Source organism: Zootermopsis nevadensis, unplaced genomic scaffold (genome assembly GCF_977971745.1).
Source record: "Zootermopsis nevadensis isolate Lab colony 2312 unplaced genomic scaffold, Znev_1.0 Znev_ptg000024l, whole genome shotgun sequence".
NCBI classification, from domain to species: Eukaryota; Metazoa; Arthropoda; class Insecta; order Blattodea; family Termopsidae; genus Zootermopsis; species Zootermopsis nevadensis.
In genome coordinates this window covers 10,611,145-10,630,612 of record NW_028259156.1, presented here as the reverse complement: position 1 = coordinate 10,630,612, position 19,468 = coordinate 10,611,145, and the positions used below count along the sequence as shown (strand labels likewise).

Sequence of the window (19,468 nt, the reverse complement as noted above, 5' to 3'; positions counted from 1 at the left end):
ACGTCTATACGGAAGGGTCATTCGGCATAAAAGTGTAACGAAAATGTGTAAGATCCGTATCAACATATCGACAACAATGGTTACCTATGGAACTCGGCATTTTTGTTACCTAGGAAAAGTGTAAGATCCATATCAACAATGTGTAAATATGGACCGACAAAAATGCCGAGTAAACAATGTTTATTCTGCATTGTTGTGTTGGTTTGTTTGTCATTTGTTTACTCGGCATTGTTGTATTGGTATACTAACAATGGCCAGCTTGTGTGCATTGTTATGTTACCTAAGAAAGTAATTATTACATCTGTTTGCTCGGCATTGTTGTGTTACATTACTGTCATCAACAATCCGCTTTCGTTATTGAGAAAAGAGCTGAGCTGTGAATCGGTTGTAGAAGTGTGTCGTAGACTAGATAATTTTGTGCTAGTAAGAACGTTTTAGAATATTAAAGTACTTATCTTATAAAGACTAGATACAGTAGCAGTGTTTATAGAATTTGGGTAATATTACCATAGATCAGACTACTACGATGTTCTCCAAACCATCTTTATTGCGGAATTATGTTGTCCTCAAAAAGGTATGGAAATCAAAACCAAAGCAAAGAAATACGAGTAATTAAAAATTTTATTAATCTATTATAACGTGCAAAATGGGATGAAAGAATTAATATTTAAAACTGTATACGGGCAGGAGATCGGGCAAACCTAATATACCTGGCAAAAGCATTCCATTATGTGTATGCCCTTCTTAACCAAGTAGGTTAAATGGACTTTGGTGCGCGGAGCAAATTTAATTACTTAAGGTCACATATAGCATATTTTAAGTTTTAGAGGTTATCAGTTTTTGCAAATGAAGGTTGCCCTCTGTTCGTTAGTGACTGGTCGAGATTAATGCAGCCTACACTATTTTTAGAGATTAAAAGTCAATTTACATAATTAGTGCTTGACCTTCAAGCTTGCGTATCGTTCGAGAATGAATGTGATTAACGTAGTCTTTCGTAAGCAGAATGGCGACCATGTTGTATAGGGGAGCTGCTTTTGCTGAAGTTTTGATTGGAAAACATGGCACAAAGGTAGTAAATAGCTGACATGTGATGTATTAATGTGAAGAACCTGACATATTATAATAATTTCATTTATATGGAAATTATATATGTGCCATATTTTCTGTTAGTCATTACTTAATGCATGAAGTATACGCCCATAACTTAGGTACAATACAATATACATGTATGTCATTGGAGGTCAATTCAGTTTGAATCAAACTGGTTACTGACATTAACATTGATAGGAGAGATGTGACTGAAACTGCCTTTCTTTTTTGAACTTGTTTTATGGTTTGTGCAATTTTTGATATTTATACCAGCAACAGCTATTTCTGCATTGTGTAATGTATGTGTGTATATGCTTTATTATGTTAGTCTGTGTTGTATTGTTTTTCTAGCTCGTTGGTGCAACTACAGCTAGCAAATGGAACCAGCAGCAACGACGAAATTTGAATGTACACGAACATATAAGTTACACACTTTTAAAAGATGCAGGTATTTCAGTACCAAAATTTGGTATTGCAAAGACAAAGGCAGAAGCACAAGAAATTGCAAAGAACCTGAATGTGAAGGATCTTGTATTGAAAGCGCAGGTACTGGCTGGTGGGAGAGGAAAGGGAGCATTCAAAAATGGTTTAAAAGGAGGTGTAAGGATGGTTGACACGTAAGTACTCTCAATATATATGTACTTATACCATATGTAAGTACTATATACAGGAACCAAATACATGTAAATGCAGAACTTAGCTGATCTTAATGGAGAAATTACTATTGCTATGGGTGGATGACATGAATCGAAAAAACATTCCCTTGACTAAAATTGCTATCATGGATAAGGCGAAGTCAATTTATGAGGAACTTAAGTCATCAGTGTTTGGGTGCCAGGAATGCATGCCATTGACTTCCCATTGATTTATATTATAAAAAGAGTTTCAATTTCCTGTTCCATTTACGCCAGTTCGTCCAGGAACGCATCCCCGGTTTAAATCGTGGTTTACCTGTACAGTAATTCTGCATTTGGCCATAGAATGTATTTATAGGTTTCATATGATTTCCAGAATAAACAGTATATAATGAGGACATGTACATGTATTGTGTTCTCTGTGGTTTTGTCTGGATATTTAAGTTTTATTTATATGAGCTTCAACTACAAGGGGGCATTGTGTTTGAGTTGGGTCTAGTCAGGTTGTACGTGCATGTTAAGAGGCCCAAGTACATGGTCACAGTATTCTGAAGTTGTTCCTATAATTAAAATATTTGTATATATTTACAGTAAAATGACCAGTTACTTATGCTTCCTTTGCACACACAAAGTTGTGATGTAGTTACACTGTTTACTGGCAGACATCTATATAGGTATACCAGCAGAGTTCAAATAAATATTTTTGATGCATTTTTATCCACCAACAAATCTGAATTCATTAACAGGTTAGTTTATTTTACTTTATGTTGGGCTTGTGTTAAATCTAGTAAGCATAAATAAAACAGTCATGGTCCAGAAAGTATTTAGCTATAGGCTGGGTTCCCTAAGTCAAATTCTGTAATAAGTTTGGTGGTAGATGATAATTGTGAGTATTTGATGAAGGGGTATGAGTATGTGATTTTTTAAATGTGTTCAAACATTTCCAGCAATGTACTAAAATTACACAGAATTTATTGTTTTAACTTATGCCACTATGGAGGTGGTTCTGGTTATAATAAATTTGCTTCTGTGTTAACCTAAAAAATAATGTCATTCTCATTTTGTCTCTTCTTCTTCCTAAGGTGTTGACACTTTATGTTGGTTGTTTGTCACCTGTCTCTCTTCCTCTATCTTTACCAACCCACAGCATTTCTGCATTCAGTTTTGTCCTGTTTTTTTGACGTAAATACGTCTATAAGGAAGGGTCATTCGGCAAAAATGTGTTACGAAAAAGGGAAACGAAAAAGTGTAACTTCATTGTTGTGTTACCTAGGAAACGTCAAACTTCATTGTTATGTTACCTAAGAAACGTCAAACTTCATTGTTGTTACCTGGGAAACATCATCTGTTTACTCAGCATTGTTGTTACCTAGGAAACGTTATCTGTTTACTCGGCATTATTGTTACCTAGGAAACGTCATCTGTTTACTTAGCATTGTTGTTACCTATAAAACATTACATTACCTTACCTTACATTACATTACATTACCTTACCTTACCTTATATTACATTACTTTACATTACATTCAGCTACCACAGACCCATTTTAAGCGTAACTAATTGAAGTTGAATAAGCAATGTCTTAATCAAACTTTATTCAATTGTAAAGCATGTATAAAGGAAATATTTAGAATAATGCCAATATATCAACTTCCTTTCCGTATAGACGTATTTACGTCTAATTCTCCGGAACCGTGGTTCCACTATCACTTTTTCTGACATCTTTTTCTAACCTGTTGCATGCATGTTGGATACTCCTAATTTTCATTTCCATATGTCGTCTGATGGTAAAGAATCACTTATTCATTTCTATTTTTTGTTTATTTAATGGCATTTCTTCATCTGCATAGGTAATGTAGCTTCAACTGGAAGATAGTTATGAATCTTTAAGGTGTGGAAATGACTGGCTTAGTCTAAGGTGTCAGTACTTAAATGTATCAAATGATGTAATGGGCCATAGTTTTTAAATTTCTCAACAAAATGTATCACCAGCGAATCTGGAAATAATGACATTGTACATTTAGAATACCAGGAATTAAAGTTGAAACATTTGTTATTTCCCATTTTAATTAAATTCTTTTATTTTCTGAGTTTTATGAGAAGCGATGTCACTGAGGAATACCAGTATAAAGAAAATGCTGCTTTTGAGTATTATGACCACTCATACCAGTAGTTTTATTACATTGGAATATGAACATTTTCAATCAGTTTTATAGTGTTCATTTGAATAACTCTGAGTGTTATCATGTACTTGCATAGCAAAACTGTTTCTATGATCTCAAATAGAAGTGGGAGTTGGAGTCTTGGTTTGTATTGAATAGCATTAGTAATCTGTAGATATGTATGATGTTATTGGTGAGGTTCTAGTACTAGTATAGACCTCTTTTATTAATTTTGTTTTCTTTAGGCCAGAGGAAGCAGCAGAACTAGCAGGGAAGATGATTGGCCAGTACTTGGTAACAAAACAGACTGGTGAAGCGGGGCGTATCTGTAATTCTGTTATGGTTACAGAACGGAAGTTTCCACGCAAGGAGTATTACATTGCTGTCATGATGGAGAGAGCATTTGCAGTAAGTTTCAATTAATTGTTTCTTTCTAAAGTACATTTTTAGAAAGTGTAGTAATTGTACTGCATAAAAATGCAGGCACAAACATCATGACAGCATGTGGTAAAGGGACATGTACAAATAAACGGATTGAGGAGAATATTTTGTCTTAAATTTGTTGAGTTAATTGAGGAATGGAGAATTTGTCATGATCAGATCCTGTCCTTGTTTATAATAGACTGGCCTGGTGCTCAGTTGGTATTCTTACTTGAAAGTAAATAATTAAAGATCTGTGTAGATTATGTTAAAAATATGGTATTGATGAAGGTGGTTTGCTCCTTAATTTTTGGAGGCGAAGCTTCAGGCATTCATTGATCTTAGCCGTAGGAGGAGGTATCAGGGACTTGGTGGTTTAGGGAAAGGCCTCCCATACAGAAAGTCTTAGGTTCAAGACCACATAGACCTTTCACATCCCATCTTTTTTTTATCTCTTACAAAGTTGACTACTTTAATGTGAGGTCAGTCAGCAATCACACTGTGGCTGCCTTTGCTGTTGGAGAAAGTGCTGCATTATTTTACTGCAGACTGAATGTTACGGGTTATCTTGGAAAATTTCTTCATTAACAAGATATGATTCACATCTTTACTTGTTGTTAAGAAAATGTAAAAAATTTATATTCTAGGGTCCTGTATTGATAGCCTCATCTCAAGGTGGTGTTAATATTGAAGATGTTGCAGCAGAGAATCCTGATGCCATTCACTATGAACCAGTTAACGTCATGGAAGGTTTGTATGAGATTGTGGTTACATGTGGAAATGGAAAGGTCACAGTTTGTTTAAAATTTACTTTAAATGCGATAAAATGTATATTTTGCTCAATAAGTTAATTATGCAATGTTCCCTAAAATTGTTGGTTTTTGCCACAAATTCTGACTTTTCTTATCTGTCGACATGAAATTGCATCCAGGACTGGATGAAAAAGAAAAATATTTTTCATCAAAGTAGTGGTCACTAGTAGGCTTTTTGTGAGCAAAATGCAAAATCTCCAGTAGTACAAAAGATCTTTCTTCATATTTAAATGTGAGTTAGCAGTTTGGTTATGTGGTGTGAAGTTAAATGTGCCAGTTGATGAATCAAAAGATAAATTTGAATGCAGGACTCCAGCATAAGCTGAAATTGGTTGCAAAATTTTAAATGATGCAATTTCTCTGTGGCATGGCAAGTAAAAAAAGGGAAAATTTTTCTATATTACTACCATAGTTTGGGTTACTAACAATGACAAGATCAGTTCAGATGGCAGTGAAGCATGCTAGTAATTGAAAAATATTATTGTATGTTTTTAATAATTTTCTGCGCTGTTCAGTTTTATTGGCTATCATATATACTTGTGTAGATATCTGGGGTGGGATTAGACCCATTTATATAATTTATCAGTTTTTGGTATTTAGTATTACTTTCATTTAAAAAAAATTTTACTTTTGTAACAAATTTTATTACATATTTTATTTGGGGGCATGTGGTATTTGGTTAAATACAGTAATCAACCGACAGATTTCCCAGTAAAATGATAGCAAATAAAAGTATAGTCTCAGACTTTCTGGAGTGATGTTTTTTTAAGGCAGTATCATATTTTTCTTCATAAGTTTCTCTTATATGGTGATGAATGCTGTGGTATGTCTTGTGCATCCATCAGATTGGAAATCTAAATTTTATTTCATTATATTCAGTAGTAACTCTTAAGTGGTTGGAATCCCTGCAAGCATTTGTACTTTGAAGTCACTTAATTAGTACTGTTCTGTTTCAGGAATAACTAAAAGTCAGGCAGAGAGAGTAGCTGAGAAATTAGGACTTGGTGGTGATAAGAAGGCTGGGACAGTAGATATGTTGTTTCGACTTTATAATCTATTTGTCGAGAAGGATGCACTTCTTATAGAAGTAAATCCTTATGCAGAAGACACTGAGGGAAACTGTAAGTGAAGAAGGTTTTGTTAAGTTCATAAGTACTGCTTTATTCATGAAATTTTCTCTCATTTTAAGATTCTGAAGGACTTTTGTGTTAATATTACTTGGGTAACTAAATTAGAGGTTGAGATGGGTACAATATATAGAATGCATTGGACAAAGTTTAGAACTCCAAACAGAATTTGGTTGCAAACCATCATTGTAAGATGCCAGTTTTGAAATATTTGCTTACACAAGACAGTATTATTAAAAGAGGAATGGTGTGTGAAATGGACTGAATTGAATTGCCTGAGAATACAGTACAATGATACATTTTAATGAATATGGTAATGAAACTTTAACTTCCATTAAAGAGTGAATGTTGGCCTGCTGAGTATCAACTTTTAAGGAAGACCGTGTGCCACTGTAATTATTCAGTTTCTCTTATCAAGTGTTGGTATATTATGTATATACATCTGCTGGATTTAGAAGGTTAGTTCTGTCTGTGGCTTTTTCTGATGTGTGTGTCATCCTTTTTGTAGCAGCATAATAGTTGTCAGTGTACAACAACTATTATATTGTGTGACTCCTGTTTATGCGGTATAAGTAAAAATACATATTCAGTTAATTCTTTTTGGGTTACCAACATTCCAGGTGGTTTAATGGAGAAAACACCAATCGGAAAGCTGGGCTAAAAAGATATGGCGAGCATGTTACTCTGCACAATAAGCCCTATTGGCTAATGTGAAGCCAATAATACGATACTGGAGCAGATATGTATAGAGCACAGATAGGATCTCCTACAACTTGAGTACCCTGAGGACAAGGATGGAGATTGTTCTCGAAATGTTGGTGTTTACTGCATTAAACCACCTGACATGGCTGGTAGCCCTAGAAGAATTCATTGCACTTAGTCGCCATGAAAATTTCAGATCATGCAGTAGATATTCAGGAAATTTCTTTTTGTTATGGAAACTGGGAACTGATTGACTTCCTGTTACAGGTTCCTCACTAGTTAGTAGATACACAACTATAAACAAAATTCATCTTGATATGTTACTTTATCTTCTATTTTTACATGGAAGGGACAAAATGTCATTTTTTATTTGTGTAAATATTCTACTGAACACCTGATTTGAATTGGTAATACTGGGGATAGTATAGTTTAATTTTACTTTCATTTTGATAGATTTCTGCTTGGATGCCAAATTCCGTTTTGATGACAATGCAGACTTCAGACAGAAGGATGTCTTTGCATTAAGAGATTGGACTCAAGAGGATGAAAAAGAAGTTGAAGCTGCAAAATTTAATCTCAATTACATTGCACTTGATGGTAAAGACGTATTTGGTTATATTGGAAGTTTGTGATTATGAAGTTTTGATTTGTACAGTATTTTATATACACAGTAAGAGCTCCATACAGTGATATTCAGGGGACAGTTTGGTGAACTTGTAAGATTTTCTTTCTTATGCTGAGTTGAATATTACAAGAAACTTCTGCATGTACAGATGTACATAGCACAGATATATTGCAATTTATGAAAGGATGGTTAAAAATAATACACTTTATCCACATTTACCAGGACTTTATTCTTCAAACTATATTAAGAATGCTTTTATTTATTCTTACGTGGCATTTCAGTGAAATTTTTAAATAATTTTTCATGATTGCTATAGAGGAGAGGGAGGCCAATATCAAGATGGGAATAGCAGGTTATGAAACATGTCACACCTGTGTTGAATTTCCCTCTTACCATAGGTGATATTGGATGCCTTGTTAATGGAGCTGGTCTTGCAATGGCAACAATGGACATCATTAAACTTCATGGAGGAAGCCCAGCAAATTTCCTAGATGTGGGTGGTGGAGCCACTGCACAAGCAGTCAAGGAAGCATTCAAAATTATTACAGCAGATCCCAAAGTATGTTATACATTTATTTATGATCATATTGTAGTAATTAATTTTTGGTGTTCATGAACACTCGGGTTGTTTTTGATTGCATAGTTCTGAGTATATTTTCCGTAAGTCTTGGAATATATTAGTGCGAGACATTTCAGCAGACTCAATTAAATTTGTAGATTCAGATTAAGGTTTTCTATATTCGGCATTTGGTAAATATACGTAACATATCCTGCGAGTTATTAATTCTGCATTTGTGTGAGTTATCTGATTTTACTTTGCCCAGTTTTAGCTCCATACAAAAATTTATTGTACCCAATAAAGTATTTGCTACTGTTGCATTTTCTGCAGTGTATTTATCACATGCTTTACTGCAAGTGATAAATACGCTGTCGCAACTGAGCCCAATATCGGAAATGAAAAGGACTGTATCCAAAGCCAAATACGATCTCTGGATATTAGCGTCCTCTGTACTAATGTATTTCTATATTCTGTTGTTACCTTTCTATATTTACTACTGTGTTTGTTTACTCATCTGTTGTGCTGTATCTGTAATTGGCCTTTTGGCTGTTGATACAGCACATTAATAATAAAGAATTGAATTGAATAATGCAGACTTACAAAAATGAATGTGATCTGATTGAGAATCACAGTTACTAACATGCCATAAGGTTTAATAGAAACTTTATATAAAATTAAAGTTATCAGACTGTGATGCCTCACTGCAATATCTTTAGCTTATATCAGTGAATATGATTCACAATAGTCATTCCAGATCCGTTTTACTTACCAGGTCCATGCCATTATGGTTAATATTTTTGGTGGTATAATGAGGTGTGATGTCATAGCCGAAGGCATAGTGGCAGCTGCAAAAGACCTTAACCTGAAAGTTCCAATTGTCTGCAGACTGCAGGTATGTTGCATTACTTGAACAATATAGTTTACTTGAATAGTTGTATCTCATCAAAATTCATATAAATAAAATTGATGTGTTCATATGAGCAGTGTTACTGGAGTAAATTCTTCCTATTTTGTTGCTGCAAGAATTAATAATTAATGTAATAATAATAATAACTGGTCAACTTTGTCTCTTTTGGACTTGTTTTCTGTTTAAATGGTACTGTTATAGATTCTGTAGGGAATGTTTTAAGATATAAAGAACATTATTTTACATAGTTTTTGCAGAGAGAACTGTCATAGCATGCATGATTTAGAGTTTATGCCAGTTCTGAAATTTACCTATTTTGTAGGAAGTGTATTTACAACGGTTTGGATAAAGTGTTTTTTATGAAACTCAATCCTATGATATTTGAAGAAGCATAAGTGTCAACATCATAATTTTTAAACTACTTTAAAACATCTTCCTTACTTGAGTAAAGTTATTTTTCGGTACAAAGCAGGTTGGGGTGGCTTTAGATATAGTAATGAATAAACAAAGAATGAAGTACATAAATAATAATTTTATTGGTTAAATATTTGTTTGCATATTTGTTTGGGTTTACTAGTTCTTGCTTTTAGTTGTAGCAAACTTTTAGTTGTATATAACTGAAAATTATACACTGAAATGAAAATTTGGAGGAAAGCACCTAGCAAGACTGAAATAATTTTAAAGTTTTTTGTTTAATAATACAAGTTGCTTGTATTATTTTTTCATGGTGCATTTTGCATGTTTCAGCATTTTCAGTTGCTCTTTAAACATCGTCGTTAGTACTGCTGTCTTTCAAGTTACATATATGAGACTTAAAAAAGCTTAATATAGTGCCTAGATAAATAATTTGTTAATCAGTCCAGTCAGTTAAATATTTATATGTTGGTCTGTTTACTTCATTAGCCAGTTAAAATTTAGGCTTTTCACACCACTAATTTTTAAAGATTAATATGGATTTAAGTATTATGTTGCTGTTGTAATTTATTACAATCTTATTTACTAAAGCATTAGTTTTTTTTCTAATGAGCCAGAATAGCTCAGTCAGTATAGTGACTAGCTACGGGCTGGACGACCGGGGTTCGATCCCCGGCGGGGGGCAGAGGATTTTTCCTCTAGCCTCTGCGTTCAGACCGGCTCTGGGGCCCACCCAGCCTCCTCTACAATGGCTACCGGGGTCCTTTCCCGGGGGTAAAGCCATCCAGGGCGTGATGCTGACCACTTACCCCCATCTAGTGCCGAGGTCAAGAATGAGTAGGAGCTATACCTCCTCTACCCCCAAGCGCCTATATGGCGTATAGTGGGACAAACTTTACTTTACTTAGTTTTTCAGCAAATAAATTGTTACTAAAATTTTTTAAATAATTTGAAACTTGTGGTTGAGATGTTTTCTTAGGTTCTATAAAATAATGTAAATAGTGACTTATGATGTAAGTGCACATGCATGTATGTGTGTGTTGTTCTGCAGTCTTTAAATTTGCATCTAATTATCACTGCATGATGTTCGTGTTTTGAAAGCTTTTGTCATGCTTGTCCTTTCTTATGTGTGTCTTCAGTTCTATTAGCATGACATATTTGTTTCTTTGTAACAATTTATCATCTAAATATCATTGCATAATGTTTGTGTTTCATTAGCTTTTGTCATGCACATGCTTTGTCTTCTCACTCATGTTAACATGAAGGATATTTCTATGTTTTGTTGTTTCTGTAATAATTTATGTACTTACATTTAGCAAACCTCATACTTTTACAGAGGATATAAATACTCTTTTAATTATGCTTGTGATGTAAGGTGATCAGTTTTAAATTGTGTTCTCTTAATATTTTTGTGAATGTTTATTAATACTCTGTGAGATGTGGTGGAGAAACAGTGGACTGAACATTGGGTTTTTGTGGGAAGCCTTTTATTCATCTGTATCACAATTGGTTTGCTATAGAAATTCTTGATCTCTTTGTTTCCATACTCCAGTAATCCTTTGTGATTGGGAAGTGTTTTATTTTGTTTCTTCATACTGGTTCATTATTACTTCAGTATGAGAAGGGGTCACTGCTGTCAGTGGACTTTCTTGAATGTTATGTTGGCCTCATAATGGTCTAAACATCAAATAGGGTGTGAGATGGCACATGTCAGTAACTATTAGAAGCAGCACCTAACATTACTGGTATGTATATAATGTAATAAAGTCCTTCCTTCCTTTATAAAGTTCTCCATCTTTGGCCTGTTCTTCATTATGCAAATATAACCTTTTTTTTAATAAGCAGTCTGTGCCCTTCACTGTTTCTAACTACAAAGTAGTTACTGCATCACCACTGTTTTAAATTATACAAATCACTGTTTTGTGAAAGTATTAAATTGTGTGTGAATTAACAGGGATGCATTTTCATGGCATGATGATGTGTAAATAATACACCGTGTTTGTTGCATTTTCCAATTATCAGTGTTACTTTGTCCTTCCAACATATGCAGTACTTACAACTGTTTTGTGTTTATTAACCAGCTATGTGTATACAACCTGCTTTTCATCATGTTTCAGCCTTGTGTGTATATATATATATGTTACCCTATCTCTTCCAGGTGTGGGTGTGATTCTCCCTTAGGCTTCAGCCCTCATGTAACTGCAGTATTTTAATCTTGTTACTTGCATTTGTTGTTTGGATACCAACAGACACTTATGTGGTGGATGTATTTATTTTTAAATATCACATTAACTAAACTGCTTGAGCACCTTTTTACTAACATTTCAAACAATCTTTATATGGTGATTGTTAAGTTTTCAGATTTTGAAATTATCCATTTGATACAGAAGTGTTTGTTGTTTCTTTTCCTCTATTAACAGGGCACGAACGTGGATGATGCCAAGGTTTTGATTGCATCATCAGGGCTCAAGATACTGGCATGTGACAACTTGGATGAAGCAGCACGTTTATCTGTCAAGTTGTCAAATATCGTCAGCTTGGCAAGAGATGCCAAACTAGATGTCAACTTTGAAATTCCCCTTTAAGAGATGAAGATAGACTGTTGATTCCCTGTGTATATTTTCATATTGATTTCTTTTTTCATGATACCACTTATGAAGTTCATGTACTCCATTTTGTCTTTCATTTTGGAAGTTATTGCTTTGTTAAATTTCATTTGAATCTCTTAAATGAGTATTATATAATATTTGGTAATGTACATTTATGTTCGTTATCATATCTCTTTTGTTCTGTATGTGAACAAAGGTTTTTTAATGTTCTTTTGTAGGAAATAGGCAATTACCAAATGTGACACTACAGAATTTGGGTGAAGTAATCTCATATTGTAATGAAATTTATTGTTTGTAAATCGGTTTTTAGTCCGATCCCAGAGCACATGAACTTCATTTACACTTATATTATAATGTTGTACTTATGAAGTGAGATGTTCACTGCAGTTTTGGACAGAAAATATTTTGACTTTCAGAGCTCCCAGATATGGTACTGTATACTTACATGAAGTCTGAACAGTTTTAAGCAGCATAACAGATAGCCTTCTAAGCTTTCCATTGCATTGTGGACGTGTCCCTTACAGAATCCCAATCTCAGTTCTTTATTACATAAGTACAGTGGTTTATTTGTTTGTCTCCATTGTATCTGTTTCATAATATTCAGGGTTTCATAAAGCTGTAGTATAGTGAATGAATTTTTTACCATTGAGCATATGATTTTGTTACCCAAGTATAACCACTATGTTACATGTATTAACATGTAATGAAAGAAGACAGTGGATTGAGGACACTTTGTAATATCTGCATTGTTACAGTTTGAATTTGTTCCAAATTAAATATTTTGTGTATATAATGGTGGAAATAAGAAAGAAAGTTAGCTGAATTCCTGTTCAGTATTGGGATATCTAGAAATTAATTTTTGATGTGAAAATGTGTTGTGCATGTGTATTTATTTTTGTTTGATGTGACAGCATTTGTGAAGCCCTATTAATTGTAAGGATACAATGTGAGGTTGAATTTGTTTGTTTTTGAATGAAACTGTGCTTGGGCAGCTGTAAGGGTTTCATGAAATCTGCATCAAAAATATCCATTGATGTGAATAAATCTTTGCTATAGTAATACTAAAGCTCCCATTGCCAATAACTTTCCCACATGTATGAATTTATGCACAAAGTAATTATATTGTGATTTTCAGGTTATTTTTATTAATTTATTTATTTATTTGTGTATACATTTATGTTTTCATCATATTTTTAAGGGTATCTTTTATTTATCTTATCTGATACTTTTTCCTTTATGTTTTGACAACTTACATTGAATTTAGTAATCATGTTAAGTTGTTATATAACTGGGAGCTTGTAAGACTAACATTAACATTGGCTGTTACAAAACTCTTTCTACAGGAACTTCTCAAGTTAGATTTTGTCTATACTGTATCTGTGGTAGGCGAGGCATATGGTATAAGAGTATAAATGTAATAATACATGATGAAAAGAAAGGAAGTTTGTATCTATAGAGAACTGAGTTGAGCTGTTGCTTGCCATACTGCATTCACTAGGGCATGCTTAACATTACAGTGCATGCTTAGTTGAGTTAATCTGAATGAAGGGGTTATGCATGATAGCTCAGTAATTTATTTACATGTCCTTTTGTAAGAGTTTCCTTTCTTAGAAATCTGAGTTTAAGAGAAGTACAGACCATATTTCATGGTATAATACTACTATATTTAATTTAATTTTTCCTGTAGATTTATAAGAATTCAGTTTCATGGTGTTTATTATATAAATGTAGGAGGTGACGTCTTCATTGTTAGTCATGGGCTAACTTGTTACTTCAGAATGTTACTGCTTTGTATGCCAAGTATTTTATTGCCTTAATACTCTTCCTGTCAAAGACTGAGTATTCTTACTCTTAGCAAACAGGTCGCTCTTATACCGGGTCTACAATTTATGAGGCACCGGTCGTGCTTGGATTGCGTGGTCAGCAGGCGCTCTGTTGATGTGGGCGGGAGTTGGGCGCGTTCTTCCGATGGGTAACCGGCGAATCAGTTTCAATGCCGCTAGTAACAGCGAACTACGAATATTTCTCTAATTGTTCTTACCTTAAATCACAAAAGATGTTCAAAGTGTCTTCCTTGTGCTTGCAGGCAATCTTCACATCTCGTTAACATGTTTCGAAATACTCGATGAAGCTCTTCTTGGGAAATTGTTGAATATTTTCTTTAAGTGCTTCTGCAGTGTGCGGATTGTTTATATAAACTTTGTTCTTCAGCATGCCCCACAGGTAAAAATCACACAGGTTTAAGTCTGGGGAACGTGGAGGCCACTGATCGATAACTTGTTCACCAAACACTTCTCTTAATGCTAACATCGACCGATCAGCTGTGTGAGCTGTAGCATTGTCTTGCATGAAGAAACCGTAAGTCTTTTCTTCATCGGCCATTTCTTGGAAAAAGGGTCTAAGTATTAAATTTACATAACGTTCACAATTTATCCACACACTGCAGAAGCACTTAAAGAAAATATTTGACAATTGATTTCAGCAATTTCCCAAGAAGAGCTTCGTCGAGTATTTTGAAACATGTTAACGAGATGTGAAGCTTGCCTTCAAGCACAAGTAAGTCACTTTGAACATCTTTTGTGATTTATGGTAAGAACAATTAATGTAATAACATGTATTAGTGACGAGAAATGTTCGTAGTTCGCTGTTACTAGCGGCACTGAAACTGATTCGCCAGTCACCCACCGCAAGAATGCGCACAACTCCCGCCCACATCAACAGAGTGCCCGCCGACCACACCCTCATAAATTGTAGACCTGGTACTTAGGCAACTTGAAACAAGTAATGTATAAATTAATAACTGTTTCTGCATCTTACAGATAGTACATAATGTTCTTAATGTTGATACTGTTCGTTTATTTCTTGAAAAGGTATTTAAATTTATTTGTTTTGGCAGTGTTAAGAGATATAAACCAAGAAGTCCACCACTTCTCTACAGTTTATAATTCTTTGAGGTTTTAATCAGCTGTATAAAACATTAATCTTGCACCCACAGTATCAGTCTTGTGTGGCAAATGTCTTTTGGAACATCTTTTAAACATTTCATGAATGTCACTATTCAGATTGCTTGATTCATTACAATGTGAGTAGGGAATAAATATATTGAACTCCAATTTGTGGAGTCCTTAGATTTCTTTGCAGGTTTTTCTTATTTATAAAATCAGTTGCAGTACATATCTCAATAAGAGCATGTAGATACATGTGAAATGTGATCATTTCATTTATTTCTCATTTTGATTACAGCTTTGTATTGTATGTATATGAACCTTTATTCAGGTAAGTGCTCTTCTTATCTCTCACATAAAACACTGAATCTGAGTATCTTAATGAGATCCCTTGGTATTATCCCAGTTTACTAAACACATTTACGTAATTGCTGTAGACTGACTTTACTGTCCTGAATATTCCTATGGAGTACAGCAGACATCCTTAAAATAAACCTACAACTCAGTCACAGCAGTTCAGTATCTTTTATATTCTGCTGTGTTGTTGATATCTGAAGAAATTTTTAAGGGGAAAAAGGTGATGTTGGAATAATATGAATGAGATAAGAAGACTGAAGTATTAAAGGAACATTGTTGAAGTATTGTTCATAGTTTATTGCCAGTATATCATTTTAACTGTTTCCAGAGCAAAGCTTTGCGTCTTATGCATTAAAACATATTCACACATGAGGTTTTCATTGCTGTAAGTGCCTGAAACATGTAACATTTTTGCTTATTATAAACAACCTTCTAATGTAGTTATAGAAAGGAGTATCTTGAACTTTATAGTATTCTGTATTGCTTTCTTCACACTCCAGTTTTTGTAGCATTTGTTGCATGTTATAGGCGTACTGATGTGATGATTATCTAGGTTTTTCATAGCATGTACTAGTTTTATAAGTAAGATTGTAATTACCTAAGCTGGAAAGTGAATAAACATTCGGTGTTTTGTTTCTAGAAATGAAGGTGCTGGTACTCAGATATGACACAGAAAATGTCCATTTATAAGGTTTTTTTAACAAAAGAAGTAGCAAAACATTTTTCCTTCATTTCAGTGTTTATGCTTTAATTTCAGAAAGTTTAATTTTCTTAAATTTATTTTATACATAAAGTTTTTGTGTGACATACTCTTTCTTATGCCAGAAGAACAGTTCAAACATGATACATTCAGGCATCTCAGAAAGTAATGTACTATTTTGACCATGTTCTTACTGCAGTGATACCAGAGTAGTCCTCTTTGTAGGGTTGTCCCTATTTCCAATTTCTGATTTAACATCTTGGAGTGTTGATGCACTGTTTTGTGCCTACGTTTACTTGTTTCTCTGGAGGTACAATGTCAATGCTTTGCATTGGTAATGCTAATTAAGGCATGAATTATCTCTTTGACACAGGTTACTTCAAAGTGCTGTCCCATATCTGAACAACATTTGTAATAAAACTGCTGTGGCCATAAATATGGTAGTTATAGTTTAAGTACATTTTCATTGGAGACAACAGAAATAGGAAGGGAAGATATTAGTGGAATTGTGGGCTAGATGTGGTATTGGCCTTTTGTAAGGAAATTATTGCAGAAGTTATCTTGGAACAGATAGCCCAAATAGGCTACATACCACAAATTGAAACTTAGTCCAAGTACAAATTTGGCATCTTGCTATAGTCCATTACGTAACCAGCTGTTTCATGAATTAATGAAGAGTTAGAAGAATATTTTCACAGTATTTGGATGGTCTCTGGATCGTATGGTGAAGGCACTGGCTTTCTGTGGAAAATATCTGGAGTGTGAGACCAGCCACACACATTTGCAGATTTTTCCACATTTTGCTCTTCTTCCACCTCTAATGAAGTGAAAATGTTGAGTATGTGAGGAATTTCATGACTTAGATTCCACGAAGCTCTAGGTCCTCTTTTTATTTTGACATTCCCGTCTTTGCTATCATTCTGTCAATGGTAGCAAAATTTAAATCTAACCCCTAGGATCTTTTAAAAGAAGTGTGTTCTTAATTTTGTCCTAGTTAGCAGTGCAGAGACTAGGATGGTATAAGACGCACACGAAGGTATAAGCCACAACACTAACAGCTGGCATTAAAGATTTTTTAATCTCTCTTTCGACTAATACCAACCTTACTCTAGGACTCTTTGCTCCTACCCAGTTCCCTGTTAATAGCCTCCAATCATCTTTATAGTCCCATAACAAAACCACAAAAAAGTTCTGGCATTCGTGTGTTCTTGAGTTTATAATTTTGAAGTTGCATGATTAATATAGAACCATGGCATGAATTTTATTAAATTGCATGGGCTTGTTTTTGTCTTTTTTGTTTTCCCCACAGGGTAATTTTGCTCATAAAGCTGATGAGATTATGCAAAAAGCCAGTTTTACAACATTGGAGATGGAAATGGATTATGATGCTGCTGCTGTGTTGGCTGTGAAGAGAGCCAAAGAAAGAAGGGGAATGGAGCAGAGTGCTTCAACTGGATCTCATTGTGGTGATTCTTAGGTCAGAACTTCATATGGTTCACAAAAAGAATATATGGTTCATATTTACAATGCAGACATATCAATGTAGAATTAGAAACTTGTGTGACAAGAGTTTAAAATGACGGTAAGAAATATTTTCAGAATTAGCATTGACCAACATATTTCTTTACCAGATAATTAAATAAATTTATTATGTTGAACACATTTGGGAAGATATGATTTTTTAAAAATTAAAATGATAAAATTAATATTTCAATAATTTTGTGCCATATATGCTTGAAATTTATAATTTATGGGACTAAGGCATAGGAAATGTGAAATTTGAGTATAAAGCCCTAAAAATTCATTACATCAGTTCAGAAGAAAATAAAATGTGTCTTTATATACCGGTAACATTCATCACATATTTGTGGAAAGATAATTGCTGATAATCTCCAGATCATTATTTGTTTGTTTACGTTTTAAGTATATTTCTGTCGCTTCTTACAAGAATTTTTTCTTTCTTTCCCTGTAATCATATTGATTCTGTATTCAGTTTTGAAGGTTAATTTCTCATATTCTTTAAGTGATATATTTTAAATAATCACACTTTGATATAACACCACACCTGTTTTCTGCACTTCGTTATTCATTGCATTCCTTTGCTACTGCAGAAGCACTGCCTTAACTTGCAGTCAGCCAGAGTTATTCAGGAGTCTGCAATTGTGTTTGCAGATGGGGTAACAGGACCCTGATATTTGCAAGATAAATGTGGTGCTTCTGTAAAGGACTGTGTAATTATGTAATATAAATTTAACCTTTATTGTCCTTGCATAGTGCCATCATACACAGAGCTAATTTGTGGCCAGCCACCCTGTAATATGTTCCTGCTTGTACAATAAAGGTTAATTTAGTGTTTTAAAATACCTGTTCATAGTGTTTTATTAAAAGTTTTGTCTTGTTACATAAATTAAAACATATGATATTAAATGACTTTAATTATTATGGACTTCTCCAGAAGATTGTTCCAGGTGATTAAACCTGGATTTGCTTTTGCTGTCTACAAAGTAATTGAAATGGCGAGAATGATAAAATACCAAAGCCACGCCTCTGTGAAATTTAGTTTTGACATAGTTTACTTCACAGACCTATGTCATTGAAATGGCAACCACCAACTGTTTACTTCTTTGGCAAATGAATACAAAAATACAAGTTCTGAAGAATATTTCTACCCAAGCGGATCAAGTTATTTGCTGCCCGTTGTCTCTTCCCCTGAAAGTGCTTTTTTAAGACTATAATATTTTAATGAAATCTGAGCATAGGACTATGTCATTCTTAGTTATGACATGCAATTTAAATATAATTTTCTGTCAGTGCCATTATACCTTTAACATTGATCCCCAACCTCGGACAGACAGACCGAATGGAAGAGGAGAATTGAGGAGGCCATAGGCAGGGGTTGGTTGTGTTTTAAACACTTGACCAAGTGTTTTAACCCCCAATTCGGGGGGTTGGTTTAGTTTCTTACTCAAGATTTTAAAATGCAACCAACCCCCAGAGGAGCTCCGAAAGGAGCGCTCTGCTCTAGTATTTCTAAAATAGGTAGAATTAAATGGTCTTTGGAAAGGGTTTAAAGTTGCATGTTGAAATGTCTGGAACTTGGGAAAACCTGATGCTGAGATATTAAATATCTGCAGGAGCCAGGGGAAAAACAACCATTGCAGCACTCAAGAGATCTCTGGTAACTCATAATGTTTCGGAATCAGTAAAACATCAGTTCATCTGAGGTTGGCCACACAAGGCTTCCATATGGCTACATTAAAAAATATGTTTTATGTTATATAAGTTTTAAGCCCATTATGCATATGCCTGAAAAAGAAATTTCACTCCAATTTTTTGGTGACGAAAATGAAACTGGAAGACTTCGAAGATTTATATGCTCTACAAGAAAACTTGAATAAATTAGAA

At 34.1% G+C, this 19,468-nt stretch overlaps 1 protein-coding gene across 3 annotated transcripts; it reads left to right on the top strand.

Annotated features, from left to right (window-relative positions):
• The first annotated feature begins 378 nt into the window (after positions 1-378).
• ScsbetaA (Succinyl-coenzyme A synthetase beta subunit, ADP-forming) lies at positions 379-18,490 on the top strand. 3 transcript variants are annotated; one of them, XM_087355550.1, is made up of 9 exons: positions 379-574; positions 1,441-1,706; positions 4,132-4,294; positions 4,954-5,056; positions 6,075-6,239; positions 7,401-7,544; positions 7,971-8,131; positions 8,904-9,023; positions 17,373-18,490. In XM_087355550.1, exons 1-9 carry the CDS (start codon positions 527-529, stop codon positions 17,538-17,540), a joined length of 1,338 nt encoding a protein of 445 aa, XP_087211676.1. In that variant the 5' UTR covers positions 379-526; the 3' UTR covers positions 17,541-18,490. The 3 variants fall into 3 exon arrangements, with proteins under 3 accessions (XP_087211676.1, XP_087211675.1, XP_021924218.1); XM_087355549.1 differs by lacking the exon at positions 379-574 and adding an exon at positions 913-1,069; XM_022068526.2 differs by lacking the exons at positions 379-574; positions 17,373-18,490 and adding exons at positions 913-1,069; positions 11,873-16,010.
• Positions 18,491-19,468: the final 978 nt, after the last annotated feature.

Excerpts from the sequence above, each read along its gene's own strand:
- ScsbetaA (XM_087355549.1), top strand. The coding sequence starts at position 1,004 with ATGGCGACCATGTTGTATAGGGGAGCTGCTTTTGCTGAAGTTTTGATT. Across the intron at positions 7,545-7,970 it reads CAATTACATTGCACTTGATG|GTGATATTGGATGCCTTGTT; the intron begins GTAAAGACGTAT and ends CTCTTACCATAG. Across the intron at positions 9,024-17,372 it reads CAATTGTCTGCAGACTGCAG|GGTAATTTTGCTCATAAAGC; the intron begins GTATGTTGCATT and ends TTTTCCCCACAG.